Source organism: Manis javanica, chromosome 11, assembly GCF_040802235.1.
Source record: "Manis javanica isolate MJ-LG chromosome 11, MJ_LKY, whole genome shotgun sequence".
NCBI classification, from domain to species: domain Eukaryota; kingdom Metazoa; phylum Chordata; class Mammalia; order Pholidota; family Manidae; genus Manis; species Manis javanica.
The window spans coordinates 69,232,320-69,259,643 of record NC_133166.1 but is presented as its reverse complement, the minus strand read 5'-3'; the positions used below and the strand labels follow the sequence as shown (position 1 = coordinate 69,259,643).

The 27,324-nt window shown below is 47.7% G+C and overlaps 2 protein-coding genes and 1 long non-coding RNA gene across 11 annotated transcripts in view; 1 reads left to right on the top strand and 2 right to left on the bottom strand.

Annotated features, from left to right (window-relative positions):
• LOC118970647 (uncharacterized) overlaps positions 1–27,324 on the top strand; it is a 455,888-nt gene that overhangs the window by 134,187 nt on the left and 294,377 nt on the right. The gene's annotated exons all lie outside the window — the stretch shown is intronic.
• Positions 2–22,095, bottom strand: TIMELESS (timeless circadian regulator). 8 transcript variants are annotated; one of them, XM_017668612.3, is made up of 29 exons: positions 21,753–22,093; positions 11,250–11,407; positions 10,954–11,107; positions 10,748–10,862; positions 10,593–10,655; positions 10,210–10,311; positions 9,879–10,034; positions 9,462–9,595; positions 9,176–9,263; positions 8,729–8,905; positions 8,256–8,473; positions 7,989–8,092; positions 7,674–7,843; positions 6,137–6,271; positions 5,897–6,048; positions 5,143–5,237; positions 4,963–5,056; positions 4,672–4,873; positions 4,251–4,396; positions 3,595–3,677; positions 3,397–3,511; positions 3,229–3,314; positions 2,862–3,004; positions 2,514–2,673; positions 2,364–2,432; positions 2,129–2,247; positions 1,017–1,236; positions 784–897; positions 2–649 (listed from the first exon to the last, which is right to left on the bottom strand). In XM_017668612.3, the coding sequence occupies exons 2-29, from the start codon at positions 11,329–11,331 to the stop codon at positions 531–533; spliced, it is 3,615 nt and encodes a 1,204-aa protein (XP_017524101.3). In that variant the 5' UTR covers positions 11,332–11,407; positions 21,753–22,093; the 3' UTR covers positions 2–530. The 8 variants fall into 8 exon arrangements, with proteins under 8 accessions (XP_017524101.3, XP_036864875.2, XP_017524102.3 ...); XM_037008980.2 differs by having other exon boundaries at positions 3,229–3,311; XM_017668613.3 differs by lacking the exon at positions 784–897.
• Positions 14,730–27,046, bottom strand: MIP (major intrinsic protein of lens fiber). Of its 2 annotated transcripts, none has more exons than XR_012122709.1 (5): positions 26,628–27,046; positions 25,984–26,148; positions 25,459–25,539; positions 22,106–24,152; positions 14,730–15,142 (listed from the first exon to the last, which is right to left on the bottom strand). XR_012122709.1 is itself a non-coding variant. In XM_017668591.3 (5 exons), exons 1-4 carry the CDS (start codon positions 26,985–26,987, stop codon positions 23,967–23,969), a joined length of 792 nt encoding a protein of 263 aa, XP_017524080.1. In that variant the 5' UTR covers positions 26,988–27,046; the 3' UTR covers positions 14,730–15,142; positions 23,943–23,966. The 2 variants fall into 2 exon arrangements, 1 of the variants encoding a protein (XP_017524080.1); XM_017668591.3 differs by having other exon boundaries at positions 23,943–24,152.

The window sequence follows — 27,324 nt, the reverse complement described above, 5'->3', positions numbered from 1 at the left end:
GTCAGATCAACATTGGCAATTTTTAATTTTACATGTTTAATTCAATACAAAACACAAACCAATCGTGTTTACCATCTGGAGAGTACTGCACCCCAACCCTACCTCAGCTGCAGGAATTGGGCTCAATCTGTTGTCTAAAGGGTAACAGGAAAGAAAATGAGGACCAGGGCACCTGGTACCTTTTTAAAATGGTACAATACCCATCATGTCAGAAGGCTCCCTATCTGCTGTGACCCAAAACCCACTCCAGCAGAAAGCTAAAAGGACAGACTAATAAAGGGGTCCAAGGTGCCTTCTGTACTTCAGTCATCTCTCATTTGCTGAGGGGTGCTCATAAGCCCAAAGAAATGGCTCCTAGAAGTTGTCTCCGGAGGTCTATTGAGAACACAGGTGAACTGGGGGAAGCAAGGACTACCTGCAAAGGGTCTAACACTATTGCCTAAATTCCTGGAGAAGCCCAGGATGCTACCACTTGTGCCCAGTGAGAGGAGCTTCTGGTCCTGTGTGACGCTCCCAACTCTGATTTAAATTCACCACCTAAAAACGGTCAATTGCTCCTTGTAGGCTTCTGGCCCATTGTTGTTCTCATCCTCATCCTGCATCTGAAATCGTTTCTTCTTCTGGATTCCTGGCACTCCTGATTCTGGTGCTGAGAATGACAGGTGGGAAGAGGAAGAGCATCTAAGTATGTTACGGGAGAAGGCAGGTGGCAGCATTTGTTTTCAGAAGGAGAGGGAAGAATGCTAACGGTCAGAAGAAAAAGCAGGTCCGACCAGATCCTACCGTTGTCCCTGCCCTCCACTGCCTCCCGCTCCTCTTCACTGTCCAGCAGCTGCCGCTTCCCGGGGGTTGTCTGCAGCTGCCCTCTCCCACCGAGAGCCCCCTCCCCTGCAGAGACTGTAAGAGGCACAGAATGAGGAACTGAGGCCTCATATTCTCAAAATACACGATCAGCCCTGGAGATCAACATGCTGGCACACAGTAAGTACTTAAGATGTGAGTGGCCCTGCTATTACCCTCCAGGAACACCAGGCCGGCTTCCTTTCTACACCTCAGGGCTTGTGCCTGGTGCTCTGTCTGGTGAGCCTCAAGTCCTTGCTCTCCAAGGACTTTCAGTTCTAGTCCTGGCAGAGGCTCTGGCAGAGGCTCTTTCTCTTCCTCTGCTTGACTCAAGGAAGCTGCTACCCTTCGGAGCTGGGTGGGACTCAGCTTGGCTGGAATTCGCCAGAAGGTTTCCTATAGGAGCAAAGAAGTTGAAAATGGGAGTGGTGGGAAAGCAGTCTCTAGGTCATCAGATTTAGGTATTATTTCATTGAATAAATATGACCCCACGTTGGTGAAGGCCCACAGGGTTGTGAACTCTACTTATTGCTTAATTACCCAATATATGCCCAATATCTAGTGCAGTGCCCAATACATCAGGGATTATACTTGCTCCCAGTAATTTAGTTGTTAATTAAATGAATGAAAGAATGGATCCTGGGGAGCTACAGGTCAATCAGATGTTCCTTGTTCTCAAGGAACTCAGCCTGTTGGGACAGCCTACACACTGCAATGCCACAGGGCTAGCACTGTACCGAGGGAATAAACGAACCCCAGTGCCAGAGCATTACTTTCACTTCAGGGGTTGGAAGATGACAGGGACTGCTTCTCTGAGGAGGTGACAAGTGGACTAACTCTTGAAGATTGGGTGGACATTCTTCAGGAAGATGGGTGATTTGTGTGTGTGGCTGGAGCCTTTCGGTAGAGGGACTGGCATAATTGGGTTCAGAGGTATCAGGAAGTCTAATTTTGGAGAGTGGGACGAAGTCCAGGTTGACTATGGGTAAGTAGGTGTGTGGATGGCATGGCCCTGAGGCTGCAAAAAGGCTGGCTGGGGCCAGGCACACTATGCGGAGGCTGCAGACGGACTGCCCTGCAAACAGTGGGGAATCACCCTGGCTCTGGACAGGCAGTGATAGAAAGAAAACTCTGGGGTAGCATGGAAGATGGTCTAGGGGAAGGGGAGCATGGGGAGAGGAAGACCAGCAGGGCAGCTGTCAAAGTCTTGGTCAGAGCCAACAGAAGCGAGGAGATGCAGTATGAAACAGCAACATGCCTTGGCTGGTACCATGACCGGTGTACTTACTTGTCCAGAGGCAGGAGGCCGAACTCCAAGCTTGATCAACAGCTGCTGAAATTGCTCATTTTCCATCGCTTCCTCATTTTCTTCCGTCAATGGCACCAGAGGAACCGCTGAGGAGCAACCTAGGACAGGGTCCACAATCATGCTGTGATGACAGGAAGGACTGGCCCTCCATCCCATGACTAGGTCTCCAGTAGCCTCCAGCACCCAGTCCTAACACCAGCATTTATCCACCCACCATCCTCTTCCCGATCATCTGCCACTCGCAGCAGGCAGTTCTGGAGCCACAGGAGGGGAGCAGAAAAGCCTATGGGCAGGAAGGAAATGCATCATTGGCTCACGCTCCCAAACCCCAACCGTAAACACCTATGCAGCCCAAGTTCCTCACCTTCCTGATACAGGTTGTGCCTGAGGCTTTCTGCCAAACGGGCCGAATGACCCTGGGCTTGCTCTGCTTCAGCATCCTCCTGGTTCTCTCCATCCTCCTCACCCTCTTCCTCTGGCAGGTCTTTCTGACAGAAATCTCTCAGGGCCTCTTCTCCTTTAGGCTAAAATTCAGGTGGGAAATAGAAAAAGGAAACAAGATGGGGAAATGAGGAGGCACTCTGGCTCCTGATCACCCACCTGGGGATCCTTGTCAGAAGAGCTGGAGGCGGGGAGAATCTGGGTGTATGCCTTCTAGGGGACAATGCAGGGGGTGTGGGCCATGCCTGCAGAGCCAGGGTGAGACTGTTACCCAGTTTGAGGGCACCAACTTCTTCTGGCGTTTCTTGTATAGCTCCCGCCGGTCCGCCACCAGCCCCAAAGCCAGCAGCTTATCCACTATTCGGGCCCGTGAACGTTTGGCTGTGATGTTCTTCATGACGTGACCCAGGACATCTATACAGAGGGAGGTGAATACCCCAGAGCAGTATGGGAAAGGGATTAGTAAAAGGAGTCAGAAGTTTGTAAAGAGGCTAATTTAATTCACTCAAAAACAGCAATACAAATATACAAAGTGGGCAGAAGGGACGGGATCAGCCTTCTGTGGGAATAGGAAGCAGGGGACAAGAAAGGACAGCTTGGCTTTATCCCAGGGGCTCCACGAGCTCCCACCTCCTTACCATCTGAGTCCTGAAACTCCTCGAAGAGCTGCTGCAGTTCCAGCTCCTGATCTCCTGTCCACAGTACAATATGTGTTCTTTTCCTGCTAAAGGAGGTGTCAGTGGCAGGGGGGCCCAGGGAGTGAACAGGATGCCCTATCTCAATCCCCCCAGAGCACTTGGCGCTACCTCTGGAAGTCCCTGACACTGTCAGCCAGGCCCAGCCGCACCAGATGGCAGATGACCTGCTTGCGTGTTCGAGGAGCTTTCAGGTGCGCCACAATGGTGTCTGCTACATCCTGACCTGCAGTGGGGGAGCAAGGCGGTAGGGGGTCCCGGAGCCCAGCTACCCTCCTCATATGCTCTTCAGACCTCAAGGTCTCATACCTTCCACATCCTTATGGGTGAGGTACAGTTCCTGAAGCTGGGCCTCCTCCTCTGGGCTCCACACAGGGGGTCTGTGACTGGATCTAAACAGGGCAAGGAGAAGGGCAGCATGTAGCTGTTGACCCAAAAAGGGGGGACCAAAGGTCAGTCTAGCAGGAACAAGAATGGTGACCCAGGTAATCCCAGGCAGCCAGCTAGCAGATGCCCTTCACTCCTTCACTGGGGGATCCAAGCTCAGATGAAGAGATTTCCTGAGATTTCCGAGAGGTTGGCCTATGGAACGTCACACTGCAGAGGCTGAGAGCATTATGGGGGAGGGAGGGAAGTCCTAAAGGAGAGAAGCTGAGCTTCTGAAGAAAAGAGGACAAGCATCTACAGCACAATGTGGGACAGGGTAACATGACCTGTCTCTGGGAGCAACCCCACTACCAACAGCCCCACAGGGAGTAGAGAAGGGACCCAGAGTAGACAGAAACCAGGCTCCCATTCCAGTTCCTCTCTTGGGTGACCTTAGACACAGCATTTCACTTTTTGGCTTGTTTTGTTGCCTCTGAAGGGGAAGAAGGGCTAGACTAACTTATCTGCAAGCTCTTCCAGCTTTGATACTCTGTGACCATGTCACCATATGGTCCACCCCTCCCCATCTTCAAGCTCACCCGCCATCCAGGGAGCCATAGCCCTCGGCCATCTCTCGAACCACAGCTGTGTTCTTCCAGAAGAGCAGCTCCACAAAGACTTTTGGGTTGCCTGCAGCCAATGCAAAGAACTTGCCCAGGATGTATTTGGCAAAAGTCACTAGCTCCTGTGGGAGAGGAAGGCTGCTGTGAGGGCTCTGCTCTACACAGGTACATACCCTGGCCCTCTGAGTCTTCTCTACACCTGCTGGCTCCTTCTCACTCAGACCCCCTCTCCTGGCCTTCCCCACACAGCAGCCTCACACTGCCTGCCTGCTTTCCTCGCTGTTCTTACTTCTTTCCACCTGTGACAACACTGAGCAGCCTGTTTCTCCCAAAGGCTATCCTTCTACCCCAGGACTCCACTACGCCTCCACATCTCTATTTCTCAATAACCCCTCACTTTGTAGGCCCCGGCAGCGGGGTCACTAAGCAGACGGTTGAAGAGGCAGAAGAGTGAGAGCTGGAAAAGAAGGGCTTCCATGTTGAGGTCGTGGGCCAGCCGGTGCAGCATCTTGGCCACGCAGTGGTTGGTGTGGGGGCTGTTCTGTGGGTAGGTGTGCAGCAGCAAGGCGTAGGCTCGGACCACAGTTGAGCTTGCAAAGCTGCCAGAACAGGCAGGCAGATGTCAGCATAGGATGCTGCTGACCCTCCCAGCCCCACGATCTCCATCCTGAGGCTGCTCAGCTCGCACCGTTTCAGGTAGTCCAGAAAATTAAATTCTTTTTCTGACACCTGGACCACTTGCAACTGCTCCTCCTCCTCTTCCTCCTCTACCCTGGGCTGCCCTATAGGAAGAGGGAAGATTACTGGGTCTCTGTGATGCTGATCCTAGAGAAGAGCCTGGCAGTTAGGTGCAGGAGACAGCACTCACGGGAAAGTGGGGTATACAGGATTTGTTTCAGCAGCTGGATCTCTTCCTCTCGGGGAATGTCTTGAGAGCCAAACACATCTCCTGGCCATACCTCCCTGGAGCACAGAGAAAAACAAGGCTTTAACAAGAGGGAATTTTGAGTTATTTGAGTAAGATTTAATTCAGACTTATTTCAAGTGTCAGCTGGAAAGAGAATCCAAACTATTACCTCAAAGATGAAACAAAGACTCTAGGGACATTTTCCCTCATAAGCTGCATGGCAATGAAAATCATTGAAGAGCAAAACTGGAAACAATCTAGATGTTTTGATATTTGGTTGAAGAAATATACATATTCCCATTGTCATCAACAATTATAGAAATATATCTGATGAGAAATGCTCACAATATATCAAGTGAAAAAGTACTATAAATCAGTTATGTGCAGAATTTCATTTTTGTAAAAAGTGTATCTCGTATGTCTACATATAACACAGAGGAAAAAACCTGGCGGAAGATAATTCATCAAAATGTTTGTGATGACTATTTTGGCTCACAGAATTATTTTCTTTTCCCTAATTAACTGTGCTTTCTGATATGTCTCAAAAATAGAACAAAAGCAACCAACAACCACCCCCAATAAGCCAGTCAGAACCCCTCAGAGACCCAGCTTCTGACGGGCTTCTCTCCTGTGAGATGGAGAGCCCTGCACCAGGGAGAGGCGCTAGCCCAGAGCCCAGGAGCTGGACCAGGTGGACAGGTGGGCGGACTCTTACCGGGCAGACCTAAGGAGGGTCAGAGCCTGTGAGGCCTGGCCAGCCAGAAGACAGTCTTGGACTCGCACCATGGCTGCTGCCTGCTGCTCTTCCACAGGCACCTCTGAGGCCGCATCGAAGGGAACCATAGAGTCCAGACTGAGCTCAGGGTCCTAGAGAGGTACTAAGGCTGCAGGAGCGGACAGGAGGGAAACCCAGAGAACTACCCTTGAAAAAGATGGGGTTTCTGCCACTACCTACCTGGATACAGCAATGTAGCTGCTCGACCAGGGATGGCCACACAGCCTCTAGGCCCCCGGGGATACAGGGAGCATTATCAGAAGCAACAGGCTGGTTTAGGACCTTCTTTTTCTTCTTTCTCTTCTTTTGTTTGTTCTGCAGAGAAAGAACTATATAAGGAAGGCAGGAGGGCTAAAGGTGCTTTTTCCCATGTGTCTTCTTTAATTAATCAATTAGCTATGTAAATTAATTAGTCATAGTGACCACTATGCTACTCATAGGCAATGGGGAAGAAACAGTGAGTGGTTTTTTTCTTGCCTTTGAGGAACTTGTAGTCTAGTGGGGGAGATAGGTGAACAGACAGGTAAATTATATTACAGCATGGGTCAGACCTGGAGTATGGGTGGGCAAAAATTGCCATGGCAAAACACTGACTCATTTCTTGGAGTCAGAGATTTCCCAAAGGCAGTGTTATCTGAAGCAGAAGTCTAAGGAATGAACAGATACTATGAGGATAAGAAATTCTACATGAAAAGGCTTTGTAAAATGCAAAGCACTATGTAAATATAACCTATAATTTTTTTTGTCCTGGAAAGCAGGAGAGTCAGAGTTAACACCCCAATCTTGCTTCTGAAAGTCACAGCTATGAACCAGTCTCTGATATAGGCAAAAGGGATGGACTGGGAAGCCCTTGAGGTTTATGCCCTATTCAAGGAACTTCAAATTAAATACACTAACGGCTAGGAGCCTGAGTCCAGTACACCTGGGTCTCAGTACTGACACTAGCCACTTACTAGCAAGACTTGGACAAGCTGCTTGGCCAATCTGGGTGCATGTCCTAGTTGTGAGGATTACATGAAAACATCAGCACAACTTCTGACACATAGTAAACACTGGATAAATGACAGCATTTACTATTTCCAGTAATACAATAGAGCCAAGTGCAAAAACCCCTTTTAGCAGAGTCTGACTGGAACTGCTACCACCTTCAAGTCTAAACCTAACTGATTTCAATCTGTAGCAAATAGTATAGGAAGATTTTTACAAAGCACAGTTCCTGTGTCTCTAGGATATAAATTCCTTGAAGTTTTCTTTCTGTCCTGACTTGTCACTTATTTCATTTCAGGCACATGTTACAATCCCAACTTTAGGGATCTGGAGACCAACACAAGCAGCTTGAGTTATTCTGACAGTAACTAATACAGGGTGAGATCCCACACTTTCTGACTTTTAGTTAAAGGCTATTTCCATCTCATTACAATGCTTGTGAAGTATAGCCAGGAAATACCAAAGCATAATTACTGAACTCTAAAATCAAGAATCCTCAGAGTTTACATGCTCAGCACAAGTAGTTGTTAGATGAATGTTTCCTGAACGAATGAAGCTATTTATGGTAGATCAGGGATTCATCTAGCTGGAGAGAGCAACTGCAGTAGATTCACACCAGTGATACCAGAAAACTTCCTGGCCTCTTAGTGCAGTCAGTCAGGTCAGCTCACGCTACAGACCATGTGGGAGAGTCTGCTGTCCTCCCCTTCCTGCACAGCTCTTTCCACACCTGCACCAGCAGGTTCCCACGGCTCTGACAGAACCGCTCCAACATCTTGAGGAAGAGATGAGTGGTTTCCACCAGGTCACGAAGGAAAGAGCGGGGCTGGTGTCTCTCATTGAACTTTCGAAAGAGTGTCAGGAATAGCTCTCGGTATTCCATCACATAGAAAATGTTGTCTAGGAAAAGGGAAGAGAAAGGAACAGGACTGGTCAGGAGGTCTGGGAAGGGAGATGGATGGAGTGGAACTGGGAAGGGAGATGGATGGAGCGGGACTGGGAAGAGTGAGAGTCTGGTCATGAGGGGGGAAAGCGGGTGCCTCACTCTTGATGACGTGACTGCTCTCCCTCATAGCCACATCTGGGGCTGCGTCCATCTCGTTCACCATGGCCAGCAGCTCCTGGTAGGCCTTCAGAGCCAGGTGCGTCCTGGGCCACGAGGGAAGCCAGTGAGCTGGAGGACAGCCTGGGCCATGAGTCCACGGAAACTTCCCCACCCAGAGTAAGTGCCCAGAGACCAGCACAGGCCACCTCATCCTTGTTCTCAGCCTGGCCAAGATGCCCACTCTGCCCCCATTCCCACTGCACGCACCGGTGTGCCCAGGAGGTGGCCTCCTTGCGGTCAGTCAGCATCATCTCATAGTAGGTGGTGAGGTTCTGCTCGATGAAGTGAAAGGTGTGGACACTGAGGGTCTCAGAGACCAAGCCCGGCTGGAAGGAGGCAGCTCGGTTGAAGGCCATGAAGAAGGCCAGGGCCCACATGTAGTAGACCTCATCATGCTGCTGAGCCCTCTCCCGAAGCAGGAGACCCTGAGTCCAGGAAGAAAGACCACCATGGCCCCAGAGCTTCCAACTTCCTCCTATCCTACAGAGGTAGACTGTGGACACCACTGGGACATCACTCAAAGACCCACCATTTCCAACCCTCTCTTGTTCTCAGGTCTCTCCACATTCCTTTCCCCTGCCTCTGGGGCAATTTCTCTACATCCTTTTTCTGTGGTGCCAGTAACCCACTCCTGGCATCTTCACCATTGCTCAAGGGTGCCCTCCCTCCTGGGCTCCCACCTTCACGTAGCCCATGAGCCGGTTGTAACAGTTCTCCAGGAACTCAGAGCAGAAGTCTCTGAGGAAGAGTCTCACACTGAGGGCAGAGCGGCGCTGAGCAGACAGCTCCTGGGCGGCCTGGCGATGCTTCGGCACTCTTTGGGGCTGCTTTCCCAAATCTGAGCTGTAGTTTTGGAGCTGGGGGTGTGGGTCGGGGGAGCATTAATTACTCCTAGCCACCCTCCCCTTGCACCTCTTTCCACATTCCTGGTGTTACAATTTTCTCAGAAGAAACTCCTAGAAGGTTCTCTCCCTCTGGTGCAAAGTGAAGACATAGGTAAAGACAATACTGCCAGAGGCTCTATGTCTCATACCATCTCCAGCTTTCTAAGCTCAAGAACAGAGCAGCTTTTCTTCTTAGGTGCCCCCAGCTCCACAATGTTCCTGCCCAGATGGGGGCATACTCACATTGTGAAGACCTTTGTGAAAGATGAGGTCCCTGTCACCAATGGATTTCAACCCCTGGATGATGTAGGAGCCCCCAAATCGTGAATGCCTGCAACAAAACTAAAGTCCCTGTGAGTCCGAGACCTCAGAGCTTTATCCCCATGTGCTTTCACCAGCAAAGATGTGCTTGTCACAACTGCAAAACGCTGTCTGCTCACCCGCCTCAGCCCTCAGTGTCTGGCCCAAGCCCTCGACATTTCACAGGGCCAGGATGGAAACCCAGGCATGAGAACTCTCCACCTCGCACCTGTGGCCTCGCTGAAGGGCTCGGGTTTTCCTCTCTGCTGCCTCGCGCTGGCGCAGCACCTCCAGTTCTGCCACATCTGTGCTCCGCTCCTGAGCTAAGTGGCCCTGTCCTACTCCTGCTAGCAGCTTGGGGTTCTGGGTTTGGAACAAGGAGGAAAGAGTCAGAAGGAAAGGCATTCCTTATTCTGAGCTCACTCCTTGCAGGGACAGACAGGGTAAATGAAATAGGGCTGCTGATAGGAAACCCTGCTCACAACGTGGCTACTCCTGCTGATAGGAAACCCTGCTCACAACGTGGCTACTCTGTCTGTCATCCACCTCCCCCAGATAATATGGCCACAATATTATAAGAGCGATTCTTGCCACACAGCAAGAACATACATGGGCAAAGGGTTGGGGCAATAGGTGGGGGTCTCACCTGGTCACGAAACATGAGAGAGATAATCTCTAGCACATGTAGGCTCCACTGCTGCTCAGCAGATGAGCTGGCCAGGAAGAGGAGCAGGTCATCCAGGCCACTGAGGTGAATCGCCCAGAGAAGCTGGTCATGAACACTGGCACCATCATCGATGCTCTGAGCAGTGAGTGGAGAGCAGAAAGGGAGGTCATTCAGTTTCACTACCCTGCCTTGAGGTTCTCCCACTCATTCCCTGGCCCAGCTTCCCCTGAGGGTTGTCAGAGGCCAGGAGAGCAGAAAGGGGCAGTGAGACCTAACCAAGCACTAAGCTCAGACAGGCCAAGACCCTCACCTTTTCCCTATCAAGGTTGGCTGGGATGTGGAGAATATTTCTGACCAGCAGCAGGATCCGCTCGATCAGCAGGTTGTCTTCCTCCTGCCTTTCCTCCCAGCCCTGGTCAGAAGGAGGGGGTTAGGAGACTCCGAGGAGGGCTGGCAGTGTCCACCCTGGCTGGAGGACAGACTGAGAAGCAGGTCAGGATCACCAAGAAAGAAAAGCAGGAGTTCAAGCGGTCCTATGGCAACCTAGGACTCAACAGACAGGCTGTGTATGTGCAAGGCCTGGGCCACACCCCCACATGCAGTGGGCCCCAGCGCTGCCCAGCCCAGAGCTCTGCCAGAGGAGGCCAAGGCGCTCATGTCCCATGGGGTCCTATGAGGCAGAGACTCACTCACCAGCTGCAGCAGCTCGTACAAGGTTTCACTGAGGACTCCAAAAGGTTTTTCGCTGGCAAAGGCCTGGGAGATGGGGAAAGGATGGTAAGTGGCATCTTGCCCTTCCCTTCCCCGCTGCCCCCGTTCTGCCCCAGTGACTCTGCAGGCAACCTCACCTCTTTGTAAGCCTGCAAGTAGTCCAGTGCCTGCAGGAAATGGCGCCGGGGGCAGGGGTCCTTGGGCACACTGCCAAAGCACAGCAAGGCTGGCTGTGTCAAGTTCACCATCAGCCTGGAAGACAGAGAAGGCGGGACAGGCTGTTTCCTCACCAGGCACAAACACTGAATCCATCAGCTCAGACAGCAAAGGTTGGGGCATCCACCTGATAACAGCATCAAAGAGAGGCCTGTCCTGGTGGTGCTGGGTGAGGATGGGAAGAAGGTCAGTCTGCAGGATCTGGGCTGCCCCCAGCTGCTGCCGCACACCCCGTGTCTCATCCTCGTGCCTCAAGTAGCGGATCAAATCTTTCACACTCTCTTCAAGGGCAGAGTAAACACTTAGAGGGACCCTGGAAGAAACTCCACCGGAGCCTAGGTGTTTTCATACCCATGGCTCGAGAAATTCAACAGACCTCCTTGACTCAACGAGTTTTACCTGTTTCCTCAAAAAGGTACTCACCTAAGCAATCTGGGTCCTTGTGATATGTGTCTCCTTCCAAGTACCCAAGGGCACTACATGTGGCCAGAAGTTCACAATTCATGATGTACAAGTCCACACACTGGCAGACCAGCCAACAGAATGGGAAAGTAGGCGGAGACAGGAGGCAGAGATGATGTCTGCGGAGACAGGGAAAGGTCACCAGCATGGGGTTCTCCCCATGAAGGGACAGGGAACAGGACAGGGCCCCCATGCTCAAAGTACTCTGAACAAGATTTCCAAATGCTTCACTTCTGTCAGAACTAAAAGTGCTGTTCCCAGTTACAGGGAAAGCTTTACGTTTCCACCTACCTCAAACCAAAGAGGCTCCCAGCCTGTAGATTAAGCACCTGCCCCACACTGACTTGGGTCTGAAACTAGGAACAGCCGGTAAAGCAACCTCTTGTAGAAATAAAGGCTGGTCAGAGCAGCACAGATTTGGGGACACACAGCGCTGGCTCTGCAGACTCTTGGAGAAGGTGGGGAGGGGACAAGTTTACATTGGAACATCCAGCCGTCCCACACAGTGCCATGGCTCTGGTGCATCTGAGGGGCCATGAGGGATGCACAGAGAACGTTCGTTTCCTCTCCTCCCCAAAGTGACTCTTAAATTTGGGTAACAGTAGAAGCCAGCATCTAACCAAACGGGTGAGGAAAAGAGGTGAACAGGGACTGGTTAAACTCTTACCACTCTCCCCAGAAAAATTAGCTTCCTTTTTATTAAGACCCCTAAACCCTCAACTGATAATCAAGTGGACACAGTCCTGAATCCTGGATGTTTCAGCACCGGACACTAAGAAACACAAACACATTACATCACTACCCTGCTCCTGGGGAAAATCTGGTTGTGTCCCTTGGCACATTCAGCTGCACTTCTCTCAGCTCTGGCAGCTTCCTCTCAAGAGACCCTCCACTGCTCCATACCTGTCATTAGCCCTGACTCCACACTGATCCCCTACAGGAAATGCGTCATGTCCAAATTTCCAAAGAGCTACAGTTTGATGCCCAGTGGTATCTCCCTGCATTTATGTAACTGGTCCACTTCTCCGGGTGCCCTGCTATCTCCCTGCCCTACTAATTGCTAATCTACTTTCTGACCACTCAGCCCAGCAAGAGTTAGACAGTAAAATGCTCACTGAGTGACCAAGGAGCTGGAAGGGAGACTTCTTATGGGACCGGCTGACCCTGACACCTGGGCAGCAGTGAGGGAGGCAGTGTGTGAGATCTCAAACTCCCCTCAGCGATACAGCAGCTCTTTCAGACAGGCCCTGGTACGTGTACATATGTGCGCGTGTACATATGTGCACGTGCACACACATGCATGCACTGAAGAGCTTCCCCATCTGCCCTCTACAAGACACAGCCTAGAAAGCTGACAAAAACAGACAGCAGAGCTTAGACATCCTCCTCAACACAAGACACAGCATTGCACTCTGGCACTAAAAGCTGTGAAACAAGTCTAAGAGAGACAAAGTCATGTTTGGAAGGCCCTCAGACCACTCGGTACAGTTGTCCCTGCTCCCCTTGCCCTGGATCTTGCTTCTTCCATAGTGGACCTCTAAGTAAAGATGCAGTATTTGTAAAACTGGTCCCAGCAGGCCACTCAAACTTCTGCTTTCAACACATCACTTTACCTGAAAGGCAACAATAACAAAAGTAGTAGCCTGTTGTTACCTGGCCACCAGAGTAAGAGGGGGAGCGGAAAGGAGCTAGCAAGGAAGGGACTTCAGGTTGTCATCCCCTGCAGCTTTGACAAAACAGAACAGGCAAAACAGAGGAAGAAACGGGTCAGATGACTTATTGTAAAGGTCCCAGGCCAGGGATCAGGAGGCAGGCTGGCAATCTTGGGCCTATTCATTAGGTCTAGAATACAAAAGCTCCCAGCAATTTAGCAGGCCCCTGTGGAAACACACCCATTAAAGAATCAGCCAGGGATGGTTCACTGTCTGTTCATTCAGTTAACTAAAAGCTACTCACCTAGTCTGTGTGGCTTCATCATTCTCTCCTAGACTTCTTATAATCTGATTATTTGTCTTAACTCTACATCACATACCCATCCAACTAACCACTTCTTACATCCATGGCATGGTTGCCTCCTCCAGCAGCCAGTCCCCCAACCCCAGCAGGAAAACAAACATGTTACAAGACAATCACACTCCAAACTTTTGCTCAGTTTATTCCCAGCTTCTAGAACTTAACTCCCTAACCCCTCACTTCTAAGCCCATCTGACCTTCAGAATCCAGCCCCAGCGCCACCCCTCCACGAAGCTTTGCTGGGGAGCCTTACAGCAGGGCAGACTCTGATGGCACATACCACTCTGTGCGAACTTCCTCCTCCAGCACGGATCTACTTGTTTACGTTATAATTACCCACATATTGTCTGGTAGACTGACGTTGTCCACACTCGCCCAGATAATTACATTTTCTTCTCTACTAAGTGTTGTCTTAGGCATTTCTGAATGCAGTGAATGTCTTTCATATGGGAGACATTCAGTAAAAACTGTTAACTGCAACGTCATGTACAGAAAGAACAGTGTAATGGCTTGAAAGCAGGGGCAGAGTCCTGGCTTCCTGGCCTCCCTGTCTGTTCTTCACCAAGTCTCAGTCTTGGTTTCCTCATCTACAAAATAAGGGAAAGGATACTGTGGTGGGCACAGGAGCACCTGCTCTGATTTCTCCTCAGGAAAAAGTTGCTATCCAGCTGCAAAGGATGACAGCACCTCCAGGACCCACCTCTGCCGCACTCTTCCTGGGCAGCCCCCAGCTAACGACAAGTGTAGGGGTCCCAGGGCCCAACCATTTCTGTCCAATGAGGACTCCTCCACCAGACAATCTTGGCTTCAGAGCTTCCCGGTGGATTGGCTGTGACTGTCAGCTCTGCTTGTGGTTGTCCTGCTCCCAATCTAGCTACTGACTTCATCTATCACTGGAGCAGTACACCCACATAAGTGCTCCCTGGAGGACCTGAGCTGACAGATACCTACTCTATCTCCCATATATGGTTAGTGTATAGTGAGACCCCAATTAAGTTACATAAAAGCGTACCATAAACTGTGATAGATAATACAGAGTTAAGTCAAAATTCAGTGGTTCCCATGCTTTATGATTTTATGTACTAGTATATATTCCTCCAAACTGGGGAATCTTTTCTTGACTTGTTAGGATACTAAAAATAAAAACAAACACTTAAAAAAAAAACCCACTAACATCTATTAGCACCATTGTTTCATAAAGAAACAGTTTTAACACCAAAAAAAAGTCTATATATCTCAGCCATGTCCTTTATGAAAAACTCCCAACATTGCCCTATTTTTCTCATTTCACTTCATACTGGTAGAAATGTGTTAGAGATGAGTATCATTCCTCTGACTGACACTCAGGAATCATTGATTTATATATTTATGTACTATTTATATAATAAAAGTTATAAACCAGCCCAACAAAAGGAAGGCTCCGTGAGATCAAGGCTTCATTTTATTTATTGATGCATTTCTCAATGCCCAGAATAGAACTTGGCCTATAGGAAGCATGTAATACATATTTACTGAACAAATTGATTTTGAATCAATCGATTAACCTGGGTCATAGCCTTTGAACCAGTGAGCCCATTCCAGGGAATATAACCCAAGAAATTAACTCAAAAAAGAAAGGAAATCATTTGTACAAAAATAACCCACTTCCTAGTACACTCTGTAAAATGCTTTCACAACATTATTACACTTTGAGCTTCAGAAGAGTCCCAAACGATAGGTACCATCATCTCCATTCTGCAGATGAAGACACAGAGACTCAGGGAGACCAAGCATCCCAATGAGACTTGCATGACGAGTGATGCTCAAGGGCACAGCCTGGAGACAACCCAGGTATCCCAAGCCTGGAGAACAGCCAGGAAAACTGGAATATTAATACACACTGTACCATACAGAAACCATGCAAATTAAAATTCAAAAGCCTTATTTAAAAAGGGCACATAAAATAGAACGTTCACAGTAACAACTAATAAAAACATGATCTGAAGCAGATGAAGGATCTCAAAAGTAACAGTAAAGGTACATCTTGTACTTAAAAATAAAGGTATTCATTGTTTTTATTCTTTTGTAGTTTTCAATAAAAACAGCAAAGGTAGCCCTGCTGTACCTGGGAGGGTTGCTTTCCCACCCACCTGCTTCCCTAGCCCAAACCTCTCCTTCAGGAATGATGGCGGCAGATGGGCTGAGGGCAGGGACGCGTACACCCTGTCTCTTCTCTTGGTCTCCTTCCCTAGCCTTTTGTCTTTGGGTTTTTTATCTGGCACAGTAAATGAGCTTTGAAACAGTCCAAACTCTTGTATTTCTGTGAGTATCAAAGGTTAATCTTGATGCACAGAGAAGAGAATGGGGTCTCACTACACTTACCTCCACGAAATCCTTCCCTCCGACAAATAAGGAAAAGGAGAAACCATTTGCGCTATTTTCCAGACAATGGGACAGAACAGATATACATAAGCCTGTAATTTCTCTCTGTTCCAATCAGAGCACTTTATTCCACTTCTTGAGTTTTCTCCTTGGAAAACAACTCCCCCCATGCTGCCTCTTCTCATGCACAACAGGGGTGAAACAGGAGAACCAGACATTCTGGATTGCCAATGAACCAACAGAAAATAAAGAAATTCTCTTTTATTCATTGACAAACTTTTGGATAGGTTTTTTTGTTTGTTTTGCTTTTAAATACAGACTGGTTTATGTAGTGGTTTCCCAACTTCCGGACTTCATGGATGGGTTTTTAATTTTTTTAAAAATTTAAATAGACTAACGTAAGGTTACCAATTTAAAATTTTGCAAGCTAAGGACATGTACAAAAAAAGAAAGCCACACGCACACAAATCTCATAGACTGCTGGTAAGGTTATAAAATAGTGCAGCTGCTGTGGAGTATAGTTCAGCATTTCCTCAAAATGTCAACCACAGCTACCATGTGGCCCAGCCATTCCCCTCCCAGGTATTTATCTGAGAGAATCAGAAAGTGCATACACACAAGAACCCTCCACAGGGATGTTCATGGCAGCATCGTTTACAGAAGCCAGAATGTGGGGGACCTATGTGTCTGTCACTGATGAATAAACAAAAACTGCAACATCCATAAGATGGAGGATGAGTAGACAATAGAAAGGAATGAAGTTCCAAAACACTACAGCATGGAGGGAACTCGAAAACATCACATTCAGTGAAAGAAGCCAGATATGAAAGGTCACACATTCTATAATTCTATTTATATGCAGTGTCCAGACAGGCATATCCATAGGGAGAGAAAGTAGGTTAGTGGTTGCCAAGGGACTAGGGAAGGGGAAAGAGGGAATGTGGGTTTGCTGCTAGCAGGCGTCTATAGGGTTTCTTTCAGTGGTGATAAAAATATTCTAGTATTAGACAGTGGTAATGGCTGCATAATTCTGTGAATTGCACACTTTAAAAGGGCAAATTTTATAGTATGTGGTTGTATCTCAAGACAGCTGTCATAAAAACACCCCCACATAAAGATACCTCAAGACAAATGCTGGGCATAGAAGCCACAGGGCATAAATCTGCAAAGAAATAAAAAGCTAACGTTTTCAAACAATATGGCTTCTCTCTCACTTACCAACTTTACATCTCCCTGTATGGCCCGGAAGATGACTGGTTAGCCAGAGACGGGTAAGATTCCTCAAGGGAGGAACAACCTAAGACAGGCACAGTCGCAGGGGGGCCATCAGGTGAGAAACTGGGGATCAACAGTGGTGAGGCTTAGAACCTCACCCCCCCTGTTTTGAGAGAAATCTGCATCTGTGGATGTTTTAATGCCCTTGTCTAGCTTGGATTAACACATAGTCTACAGGCACACACCTGATCATCTACATGTGCTCTCTTACAACAACAAAACTATGTTTTCTACCTTTATCTTGCATCTACCTACCACTTCAGCATTTTATTAAAAATAAAAATAATAATAATAATAAAGGGAGAAATGTGGGATCCACATATAAATCAAGTATAAAAATCAAACAAGTATTCATATTTGACCTGATTGTTTATAGTTCATAATGCATGATCAAAACTGAAAGTTTCTGTGATGACTGACTGCCCTTGTACTGTTCACCATGTAAGAACTTATTCACTATGTAAGAATTTGTTTACCATGTAAGAACTTGTTCATTAAGCTTCAGAAGACTGGAGAGTGACGAGAATTAGGCTTGGGGTGGATTAATGATTGTGCATTGAGCATTGACTCCCCTATACAGAATTTTATTATTGTTAACAACCATTTGATCAATAAATATGAGATGCCCTCTCAAAAAAAAAAAAATAAAAACCCCACGTAATTACTATAAATTCTATTTTTAATATTTAAACACCCAAAAAACTAAAGACAAAATCTCAGCATAAAACAGTCCTTTAAATTGATAAATTTGATTTTATGAAAAGACTAATAACATTGTATTTTCACATTTCATCATAGACAGATGAGAACTTTTCAAACATCTTGACCCAGAGGACCTGGACATTTAAATGGGATGTTAGTTACTTTTTCCACTCAGGTAAGTTAACAAGCAGTTCAGATGAAGCTATATTCATCTGAAATTAACACTTGTAGATCTCAAAATGCAAGAACCAAAGAAAAACAAGACAAAATATTAAATATACTTGCAATTCAAAATAGAAAATTAACTCGCTACTTGAAAACAAAATAAAACCAAACAAAACTCTGCCTCATACCTATCCTGCTCCAACAACCAGCTTTGAAAACCAGTACCATGAACAGAATGACATTTGGCATTTGAATTCTTATTCTGTCCAGTAATAAGATGGTTATCTTGAGCATGTGGCTTAACCTAAACCTCAGTTTCCTTATCAGTATACTGCAAAAATAAATGAGGAAGTTTTAACTGAGGTCTCAGGAAGCAGTGCTCCTGGAAGTGTAGCTTGCAGGCCACCATAGGTGCCCACTGCTGGCTCTGCACCAAAACAGGCACAGAGAACAAGCACTTAGAGCATCTGATAGCAACCGGACAGAGTTAACATTTGTTGAATCTAGCAATAAAAAATCTGTATGTTTTTTTTCATGTTATTCTCCTAGTAATCTAATTTTTTCTAGTAATAGTTCAAGTATTTTACAAGAGTGGCTTTAGAAAATACTTACAGATACATATATATACCAACTATATCTCAATAAAGCTGGGGGAAGAAAAGAAATGATCTCCAACAGCTTGGGGGGAAAAAAACCTACCTGGATAGTTCGAGAAGCACTGATATCAGCATCTTACTGAGCGTTGAGCACAATGTAAGAACTCTCAAAATATTAATTTCCTCTCTTATCTACTGAACTCAGTCATTGCAGCCCTAAGCAAAAGATAATGCTGCACAGGAACAGCGGTGGTGCTAAAGCAATTTTGTTGCAGAAATAAAACCCACCTAATAAAGAAAAAAAAATGTAAAAGACAAATTGGGACAAGCTCTAATTAAGTGATATTGAAAAAAATTCTGGGAAAACAGGGTTCTTTTCAGGTTAAAGTGGCCAAGGAGGTTTTACCAGAGGAAACACGCTCAGATTCAACTCTCTGAGGGCGGCATGGGATTCAGGCAGCTGGGAAGAGGGCATTTAGGCAGAGAACTGTCAGAGCAAAAGCAAAGAGGGAGCCACTGTGAACAGATGAGTCTAACAGGAAAGCAACAGGAAAGGGGGTTGGAAAGGGCTTCATGGGAAAACCTTGTCTTTGTCTATCAATTCAAGGATTTAGAACATAAACCATGGAGACGATGAAGATTTCTGAGCTGAAAAACAGAATGATCAAACTGGGGTTGCACAAGCAGTATCTCATACTGTAGTATCAAATCGCTGTATGCCCCACTCCTTGGGGTCTCAGATCTTTTTTCCTTTCACTGCACGCACCCAGCAAAAGAATCCAAACTCAATAAATGCAACCATCTGCTTTCTAGACCCCTGGACCTAATCCTTGCTCAGATTGGCTGAAGCACACAAAACAATGCTACATAATGACGCACAACTCCTGTGTTGTCTCCAGCGAAAGCATGGCCCTTAGCCTTGCCCACAAGTTTTTTAGTGTTCCTGGTCCACTCCCTCATTTCTTTCCCAAGGAACACGTTTCTAATTTCCACCCCTTTACTCCACTGCTTTCCTCTGACCCCTTCCTTTTAGGAACACTGAAATCAACTGACAAATCTCTCAACTTTCTCCACCTAAGTATGAAAACATAGGTATTTCAAATGCCCACCCAGACTTCTTTGCTTCTGATCTAAACCTTCCATTTGCAATCAATCAATTGCCTCCTGTCCTGGTTGGCTTTCTCATTTGTTTCCAATCTTCTCTTTTTACTGGTCCCACCCCCATATAAATTGCTCAAAGTTCTTCCATTTGAGAGAGAAAAATTATATAAAACAAACCTTTCCTCAGCCCCATCCTGGCTGCTCCTCTCTGTGTACTGATGTCCCACTAGCCTTTGTCTTTAGTCCTCTTCACACAGCCTATGTGGGCAAACTCATCCCTCCCATATTTTCAACTACCATCTCCAAGTGCTCAGCCAGCAAATCCCACGTGTTTCACCAATAACTAGAGTTCTCCATCTCTGTCTTGTAGATGCCTCACACTCCCCATGTCCAAAGTGGAACATCTGTCCCCCAAGTGTCTTCACTTCTACTTTGGATCTCTCAGAGGCTGACACCATCTTATCAGTTAATTACATAAGAAACCTGGGAGTCATCCTAGATACTTTGGATAATTGACACAAACTGATTTTACTTCCTTAAACTCTCTTATTCAGCCTCTGTCCCTCTCTATGGCTACTTAGTCCAGGTCCTGGGCATCTCTAGCTTAGCTTACTCAACTGCTTCCTAACCTCTTTCTCTGCCTTCAGTCTGGTTCTCTTAAATCTATCCCCAATATGGTTACCATATTTGGCCACATAACCACCCCGCTTAAAACCCTCCAATGGATATGTAAGAAATTTTATAGTGATTGTCTATGGGGAGAACAGGGGCTGGGGGAATCCACGGTGGGGGAAATACTTACCCTTCACTTAGCCTTATCTGGATTGTTTACCATCAATGTGCACTGCTAATGCAAAGCTGAAGCCTCAATGGCCCCAAAGCCCGCAATACAAAGTCCTGCATGATCTACCTGCTGCTCGCCTCTCTAGGGGCTCTCAAGGCAGGCCTCTGCCCCCAATACCTCGGTGTCTGTCCACTCATTTTTTACCACTGCCCAAATGGCACATCCTCCTGACTTCTCCACCCAGAACAGACCTCTCCTTTGTGTCTATTTTGTGTCATAGGCATCCATCATGACATTTACAGCTCATGTCACAGACAAACTTAAACAGATTGTTTAAAATGTCTGTTCCCTCCATTAGCCTTAGATTCCCTGAGAGCAGGAACTGTTTCTTATTCACCTTTGAATTTTCGGAGTCTAGTTACTGAATCAAAATGTACAGGGGTGGAGCTTGAACAAGTGTTTTGAAAATGCCGGTCAGGTGATTCTAACTCAATCACCTGTTAAAACTGCTCCTTGAGATCAGCAGTCACTGTGACCAGAACAACATAGACTGTCAATAAACAGTTTCTAAACTTAAGTAGACAAGTTGCGAAGATGAGGGAGGAAAGGTTGGGGCTGGAGGTTTGGTGTGTGAAGTTGTGGTTTACTCAAGAGAGTCTGCAGTGAGAGGGGTAAGAAGTCAGGCAGACTGCTTTGTCACCCTGTGACTGCAGAAGGCTCATTTAAATGTGTTTCCTTCCAGACTGTGAGTTCCTTGAGGGCAGGAACCCTGACCTGTTCATCTCTGTCCACCTGGCACTGAGTGCAGTGCATGGTAAATGTCAGGAGCTCAGGAACCTTGAATGAGTTGGTATTAGTGATGATAACAGAAGTACAATACTTCAAGGACACAAAAGAAAAAGTGACAACTTTGGCTTGGGAGGCTGGCAATAGAGGTCTTCGGAGGGACAACTGACCTCAGTCCTGGAAGTTCATTTGGTAAACAGCGAGAACTTCAAGCAGAGAGAACAAGAGGAGCATAGGTACCCAGGCACGAGAGGTCAAGGCAGATAGAGATACGCCCTTTCCACGTGGCTGGGGGTTAACCGCGTGCGATAGGTAAAACGTTAGGGAGCTTTATAAAGTCAGACTGAGACTGTCGGTGCTAGGCTGCAAAATGTCACGGACGCCCGCCTAAGGATTTAAGCATGACTGGGTAGCCAAAGAAGAGTTTTACAGTTACTCAGAAATGACTAGACTGACTTTTGATTTTTAGAAGGGTCACCAGTGGCAGCCCAGAGGGAAAAGAATGGACACTCAAGGGAAGGAGCTTAATTAGCTGCTGACGGTCCAGCTAACAAACCCAAGCAGAGGCTGTATTCTCCGTCTTACGCCCGAGGGTAAAGTGAGAACTCCCTTGCATAAAAACCCAAGATTTAAGTCAAGGGACCATGAACTCCGCCCACCAAACTGAACACCTGTGTTTACCGGATCTGATCTGGACCGGGAGCTCGAACGCGCAGCTGGGATGTGCAGACTCCCGGCACACGGTCTTTCCGGGATGCGAGCCACTCTCCGCGACAGCCCCACCCCGCGCGCGCGCGCGGGAGACAAAGGGGCGATGATTGCGCGTGCGCAGCTAAAGCACGCGCCCCATCCTCTGCCTCGTGGACTCTACGTAGGACGTGGGAGCTGCGCGTGCGCACCTAGGGGGCGCGCACCGCCCTAGCCCCCGCCTTTAAACCTCTGGCGGGAAAGGGGGCTCCGTGCCCCTACGAATGTCCCCCGGCTGCGCCCGGACTAGGTGCGCTTCCAGCCCTCTGGCCTGCGCTCCAACTCACCCGCTTCCCCCGGCCCTCTGGATCCCGGCGGAGCCCGCAGCCCTCCTAGCTCGGTCGCAGCCTTTGCCGCCACCGGCTCGGCAGTACCAGCCCCGCCTGCTTTAGGAGTGGGGCGGGGCGTCGGGGCTGGTCCACGGCCCGAGGGGACGGGGTTTGCTGGTGAAGTAAGGAGGCGGGAAGCAAGTGCAAGTGCTGTTGATTGAGCCGAGCCCCTACACTGCGCCAAAAATCACAGCGCTATAGACTTTCTGCTGACTTAGGGCAATAGGAACCGTGAAAGTCCGACTGGAGGTGAATTTCCAAACATTCTTCCCCTTCTGCCAGTCAAGTGGATTATTCCAAAGTCTTAAATGCTTAGAAAATTAGGCTTTATTTGGGAGGAAGTGGATAGTTAAGCTACTTTGAAGAGTGGTCTTTTTCGGGGCTGGGGGGTCTGACTCGCTAAAGATAACACATTTAAAGCTTGAGGAGTATGCAGGAGGCCCCTAAAAGGAAGAGACCTATAAATTGATCACAATAAATATTCCCTGCTAAGTGGATGGTCTCCTCTGGCCTCTGCTGAGATGAGTGTATTTTCCCAACAACAAAAGATAGGGCTCAAATGAGGAATTATCTCCCTAATTATTAAGAATTTGAATAGAAGGAATCAATTTCTGGGATATGAGAATTAGAAGAGATTTGCTGCAGATTAAAGGACAGATGAGAGAAAAGTGAGAAGATCCACATGGAAAAGGAAAATAAAGAAGACAATAAAACGTGATAATAGCGGAAAGATGCCATTGAAGAGTGTTTTTGATCTGCTCTAACTAAATATAACTGGTCAAAGCCTCTCCCTTCTCTGACTCCCCATCCCCACCTCTGCCTTTGCTCCAGGCATCAGATTTCATCTTTTGGCCTTAGGGAACTCTTCTTGGGTTTGAGTACCACCTGAGTGGAGGCCCCACCCGGGGATGTCAGGCGAACAGTTAAGCGAGGTAATTTTTCTGGATTCTAGGCTCACCCACCCATTTTTCAGATTGGGAGCTTGCTGGCCCAGGGCCTCCAAAGAGATCCATCATGCCAGAATGAATACAAAACCCAGCTAGTGGATGTAGACAGATTTATGTGGCTTTATAGAACAGTTCAAACCCCAGTGTTTACTTTTCTCAGAGCTACTGCTCCATCCAAGCCCCGGGACAAGCTTCCCTAAAATAAGTAGATTGCACTCTCCCATTAATGTCTGCAGAACAGTTTGGTACAGTAGCATCCTGATCTGGGGCTGGTACCTCCATTTCCTCTCTCTCTCTACCCCCAAACCCTTCTCTCAATCCTTGGAATGCCTTGTCTCCTTCCCTCCTTTCCATTTCTGCCTCCTGTGATGAGAACTCTCTGCTTTCCTGCTCCCTCAGAAACCTAGAACCAGACGCTTGACTGGCAACAGGGTGAAGACCAGAAACTTAAGGTCTTGGTTCCCTTTGCTCACCACACTGAATTGGGAGAGGAAGGCATAAGAGAATACCTTTTTTGCTTTCCTTCCCTCTCATGCCTTTCCCCAAAACTCAGACACAGCCATTTTTACTCACATCCATACGCACAATCGTGTACACACAGTAGTGAAGAGAGGTGGGTTGGGGAGGAAGGGAAGTTTGCGCCAACCAGCTGATGACTGCAACTTGAAAGATTTCACACAGCAAAAGGAAAAAAAACCCCAACACACACACACACACACACACACACACACACACACACACACACACACACACACACAAATTAAAAAATTAAGTTCATGCCCTTCCCCTCAGTCTCTTTCTTCATCCAGGAGCTGGCTCAGCCCTTCCACATAAACCCAGAAGCTTACTACTCGAATTATCCAACCGGAACTTTACAGAGGCTGAGTCTTCAGTTCGACAGGTTCCCCTGTGCCCTCTGGTTGTCCATTGGAGTCACTGGGCCTGGCACCCTTGAGAATAGACAGTCTCTCAGAAACACTCTTGAGCCGGGGGAAGAGGAGAAAGTCGTAAAGGAGACTGCCCAGGCCCCCTCCAATGACGGGGCCCAGCCAGTATACCTGTAAGAAGAAAGGAGTGAACAGGCTTGAGGACATGACCAAGAGCAAGGCCGCTCTTTCTCCAACCACGTCATAGGAGAACAGACATCTGCCCTTGGCACATCAAAGTGAGCACTGTTAAGTAGAAATCAGTGTTTGTTTGTAAATTCTAGACGCCTCCACTGTCTGCACCTCAAACTAACCATTTCTTTTCTGATCATCAGATTATTTCTTCAGTCCCTCACCTTCTTAGCACATGTGTTTGCTGTTTGTTGTCATTTTGCACTAGTTTTTATATTGCTTTGAAAAAATTTGTTTTAATTTTGGTAAAATACACACATTTTTAATGTACAGTTCAGTGTGTTAAGTATATTTGCATTGCTGTATAACAGATCTCCAGAACTTTTTCATCTTGCAAAACTGAAACTCTATTAAACAACTCATTTAACTCTCCCTAGCCCCTAGCAACTACCATTTTGCTTTGTTTCAATTACTTGACTTTTCTAGATATTTAATATAAGTGGAATTATACAGTATGTGTCTTTTAGTGACTGGTTTATTTTACTTAGCATAATGTTCTCAAGGTTCATCCATGCCATAGCTTGTCTCAGAATGTCCCTTTTAAAGGCTGAATACTATTCCTCTGTGTGTATATACTATATTTTGTTTACCTTTCTTCTGTGGGGACACTTGGGTTGCTTCCACCTTTTGTCTATTGTGAATAATGCTGCTATGAACATAGGTGTTTTGAAACAGCCTTGAAATAAAAATACATATATTTTCATATGTTTCACTGGCATATGGCCAAACCACACAAATAGTTTTTATTGAGGACCTATTCCATGTCAGTTCTATTTTATATTTCTCACATATAGCTTTCATACTAATTTCTCACAATAATCCATTTTATAGTAAGGAAACTGAGGTGTAGAATGATTATTTACCATGGTCACACCTGAGGCCAGCAAAGTGCTAGAACTTGGATGAAACCCATGCCCACTTATGCTCATACAAAGCCTGGCCCCTGAGAATAGAAGTTTTTGTCTTCCTGTTCTGTTGTCTGTCCTCATAGCCCTAGTTTTGGAATCCAGCAGAAACTGTAAAAATCCCTGACTAACCAGTGAAGGAACAATTTGGGCAAGATTCTCTCTTTCTAGCAAATAATGAATCCTGGTCTCACAGGCATGCCAAACTCTGTGCCAGCCACCTTAGCTGAGTGCCGGTAGAGCAGTCACACATGCAAATGGAAAACAGGAACCAAACCTGTAAAGGGCAGTCCACACCCATGTAGGAGAGCTTCAGGATCTTGCCCCTCCCCTTCACTCACCCAGTGGTTGGTGAAGTTTCTGGTGAGAATGGCAGGAGCGAAGGAGCGGGCAGGGTTCATGCCTGCACCGGTGTAATACATCTGTAAAAGACATGGTTGTAACTGAGATGCTTCCCACCTTCACCCCCGTTTCTCTCCCCACAACCCACATGCCCTGGAGGGCTGGCATCTTGCCTCCAGCCAGCGGCAAGCAGGGAAGGACAATGTGCCTGGGGTTCCCACAGTGGGGTGAAGGCAAAGATGTCCCCTCTGGGGACAGACTATGGATCCACAGACAAAGCCCACACCGACCCACGATGCGTGCATTTCCACCTGAGGATCCAGAAAGACTAGGTATAGTGGTTAGTATACCTAGAGAGGAAGAGAGCAGGGTTAGGTTGATTCCTCTGCACTGACTGTTACAGAGTTAAGTGCATAATGTTCATATTTGACAGTGAGGTGGGGTAGGAAGGACCCTTAAAAATCAGGAAAGGTTCAAGTGCCCTGATATCCTTAAATGAGAAGGTGCTCCCCTCTCCTGCTTACCCCAAAGAGGTGCCCCAGGGTGAGGGAGAAGCCAACAGCTAGGGCCACCGAGCCCAGACGGCCATTCCGCCTCTCGTCATACGTTGCAAAGACACAGAGCACGAACTGGAGTGTCAGGAAGATCTCCACCATGGTGGCCTGGCCCACACTCACCCCAGGGTGCAACTGAGCAAAAGAAGAACAAGGCAGGCATCTCATTAGGCTGCCATGGCATTACATTCTCAAGGCTTCCCAAGCAGACCCTTATAGCATGAGTTCCCTGGAGAGGAAGGCTAAGACAACCCTCTTCAGAGTAATTATATTTGTTTCTTAGTTTCTCCTGTTAATACTCCTTAATGGTGGAGATAACTGCACCCCCTTATGAGAATGAAGAAACTGAGGCCCTGTGGGAGAAAATTAGTTTCCTCAAGGACCTGCAAGGAGTTAGAAGGAAAGCTGAGACCCAAACTCAGGTTTCTTAAGGCTCAATACTAGGGTCTGTGCCTTCCTTACCCCTCCAAACCACTTGTTGATCCTCCCCACTCTGAAACACCACACACACACACACACACACACACACAAAATGTCCCAGACCCCTGAGGAACTGATCCACCTGCACCAGGCAGGGAGAGTCAGGGCACCAGGTCCCCCCAGCCCACCGTTACCGCATTAAGTGCTAGGTTTCCTCTGATGGTGGGTGGGGTAACGCTATACAGAACAGCAGCCCCTGCCACAGCTCCCAGGAGTTGGGCTGCCATATAGCAGAAGGCTCGGAGCAGAGACATCTGAGAGCCCACAAGGAAGGCAAAAGTGACTGCAGGATTGACGTGGGCTCCACTGATGTGGCCTACAGTCTGCACCAGAGTAGCCAGGGCCAGGCCAAAGGCCAGAGCCACCTGAAGGACATGGGGGTGTCCAGGGGCCCAGCGCAGTGAGGCCCCCAGCCCAAAGAAGATATAAAAGAGGGTGGCAAAGAACTCAGCAAATATGGCCCTCCAGAAGGAGGCTGACCGCAGTTCCCACATGGCAGGGGGGTGCACAGTGCCTGGGTCCCTGATAACCCCCAGCCTGATCTGGGTGGACAGTCCCCTTTATAGAGGACTCTTAATCCCTGGGAGGGGCAGGTTGAGATGGCTGGCCCAGCCTTTTAACCCCTTCACAGCTGCAGAGGGCTAGCCCACTTTTATGCATCTGATAAAGCTGCTGAATTTCCTTTCCCTGCTCACCTGGGAGATGAGCAGAGCCATGGGTGTAAGGGTGGGGGTAGGGTCAGGACTGGAGAGGCTCTGAAAGGAAAGGCCCAAGAACAGAGGACTGGAAGTGTCAGCCTTTCTTTTCATGTCAAAGTTGGGGTTCATAGGA

What these genes read in the sequence shown, in the direction of transcription:
- TIMELESS (XM_017668612.3), bottom strand. Translation starts at nt 11,331, where the DNA reads ATGAATTGTGAACTTCTGGCCACATGTAGTGCCCTTGGGTACTTGGAA. An exon ending in TTCACAAAGGTCTTCACAAT is followed by an intron (nt 8,906 to 9,175) that starts GTGAGTATGCCC and finishes CCACACCCCCAG; the next exon opens with CTCCAAAACTACAGCTCAGA. An exon ending in GGAGTTTCAGGACTCAGATG is followed by an intron (nt 3,005 to 3,228) that starts GTAAGGAGGTGG and finishes CCCTCTGTATAG; the next exon opens with ATGTCCTGGGTCACGTCATG.
- MIP (XM_017668591.3), bottom strand. Translation starts at nt 26,987, where the DNA reads ATGTGGGAACTGCGGTCAGCCTCCTTCTGGAGGGCCATATTTGCTGAG. An exon ending in CCCTGGGGCACCTCTTTGGG is followed by an intron (nt 25,540 to 25,983) that starts GTAAGCAGGAGA and finishes TGTCTTTTACAG; the next exon opens with ATGTATTACACCGGTGCAGG. An exon ending in GAAACTTCACCAACCACTGG is followed by an intron (nt 24,153 to 25,458) that starts GTGAGTGAAGGG and finishes TTCTTCTTACAG; the next exon opens with GTATACTGGCTGGGCCCCGT.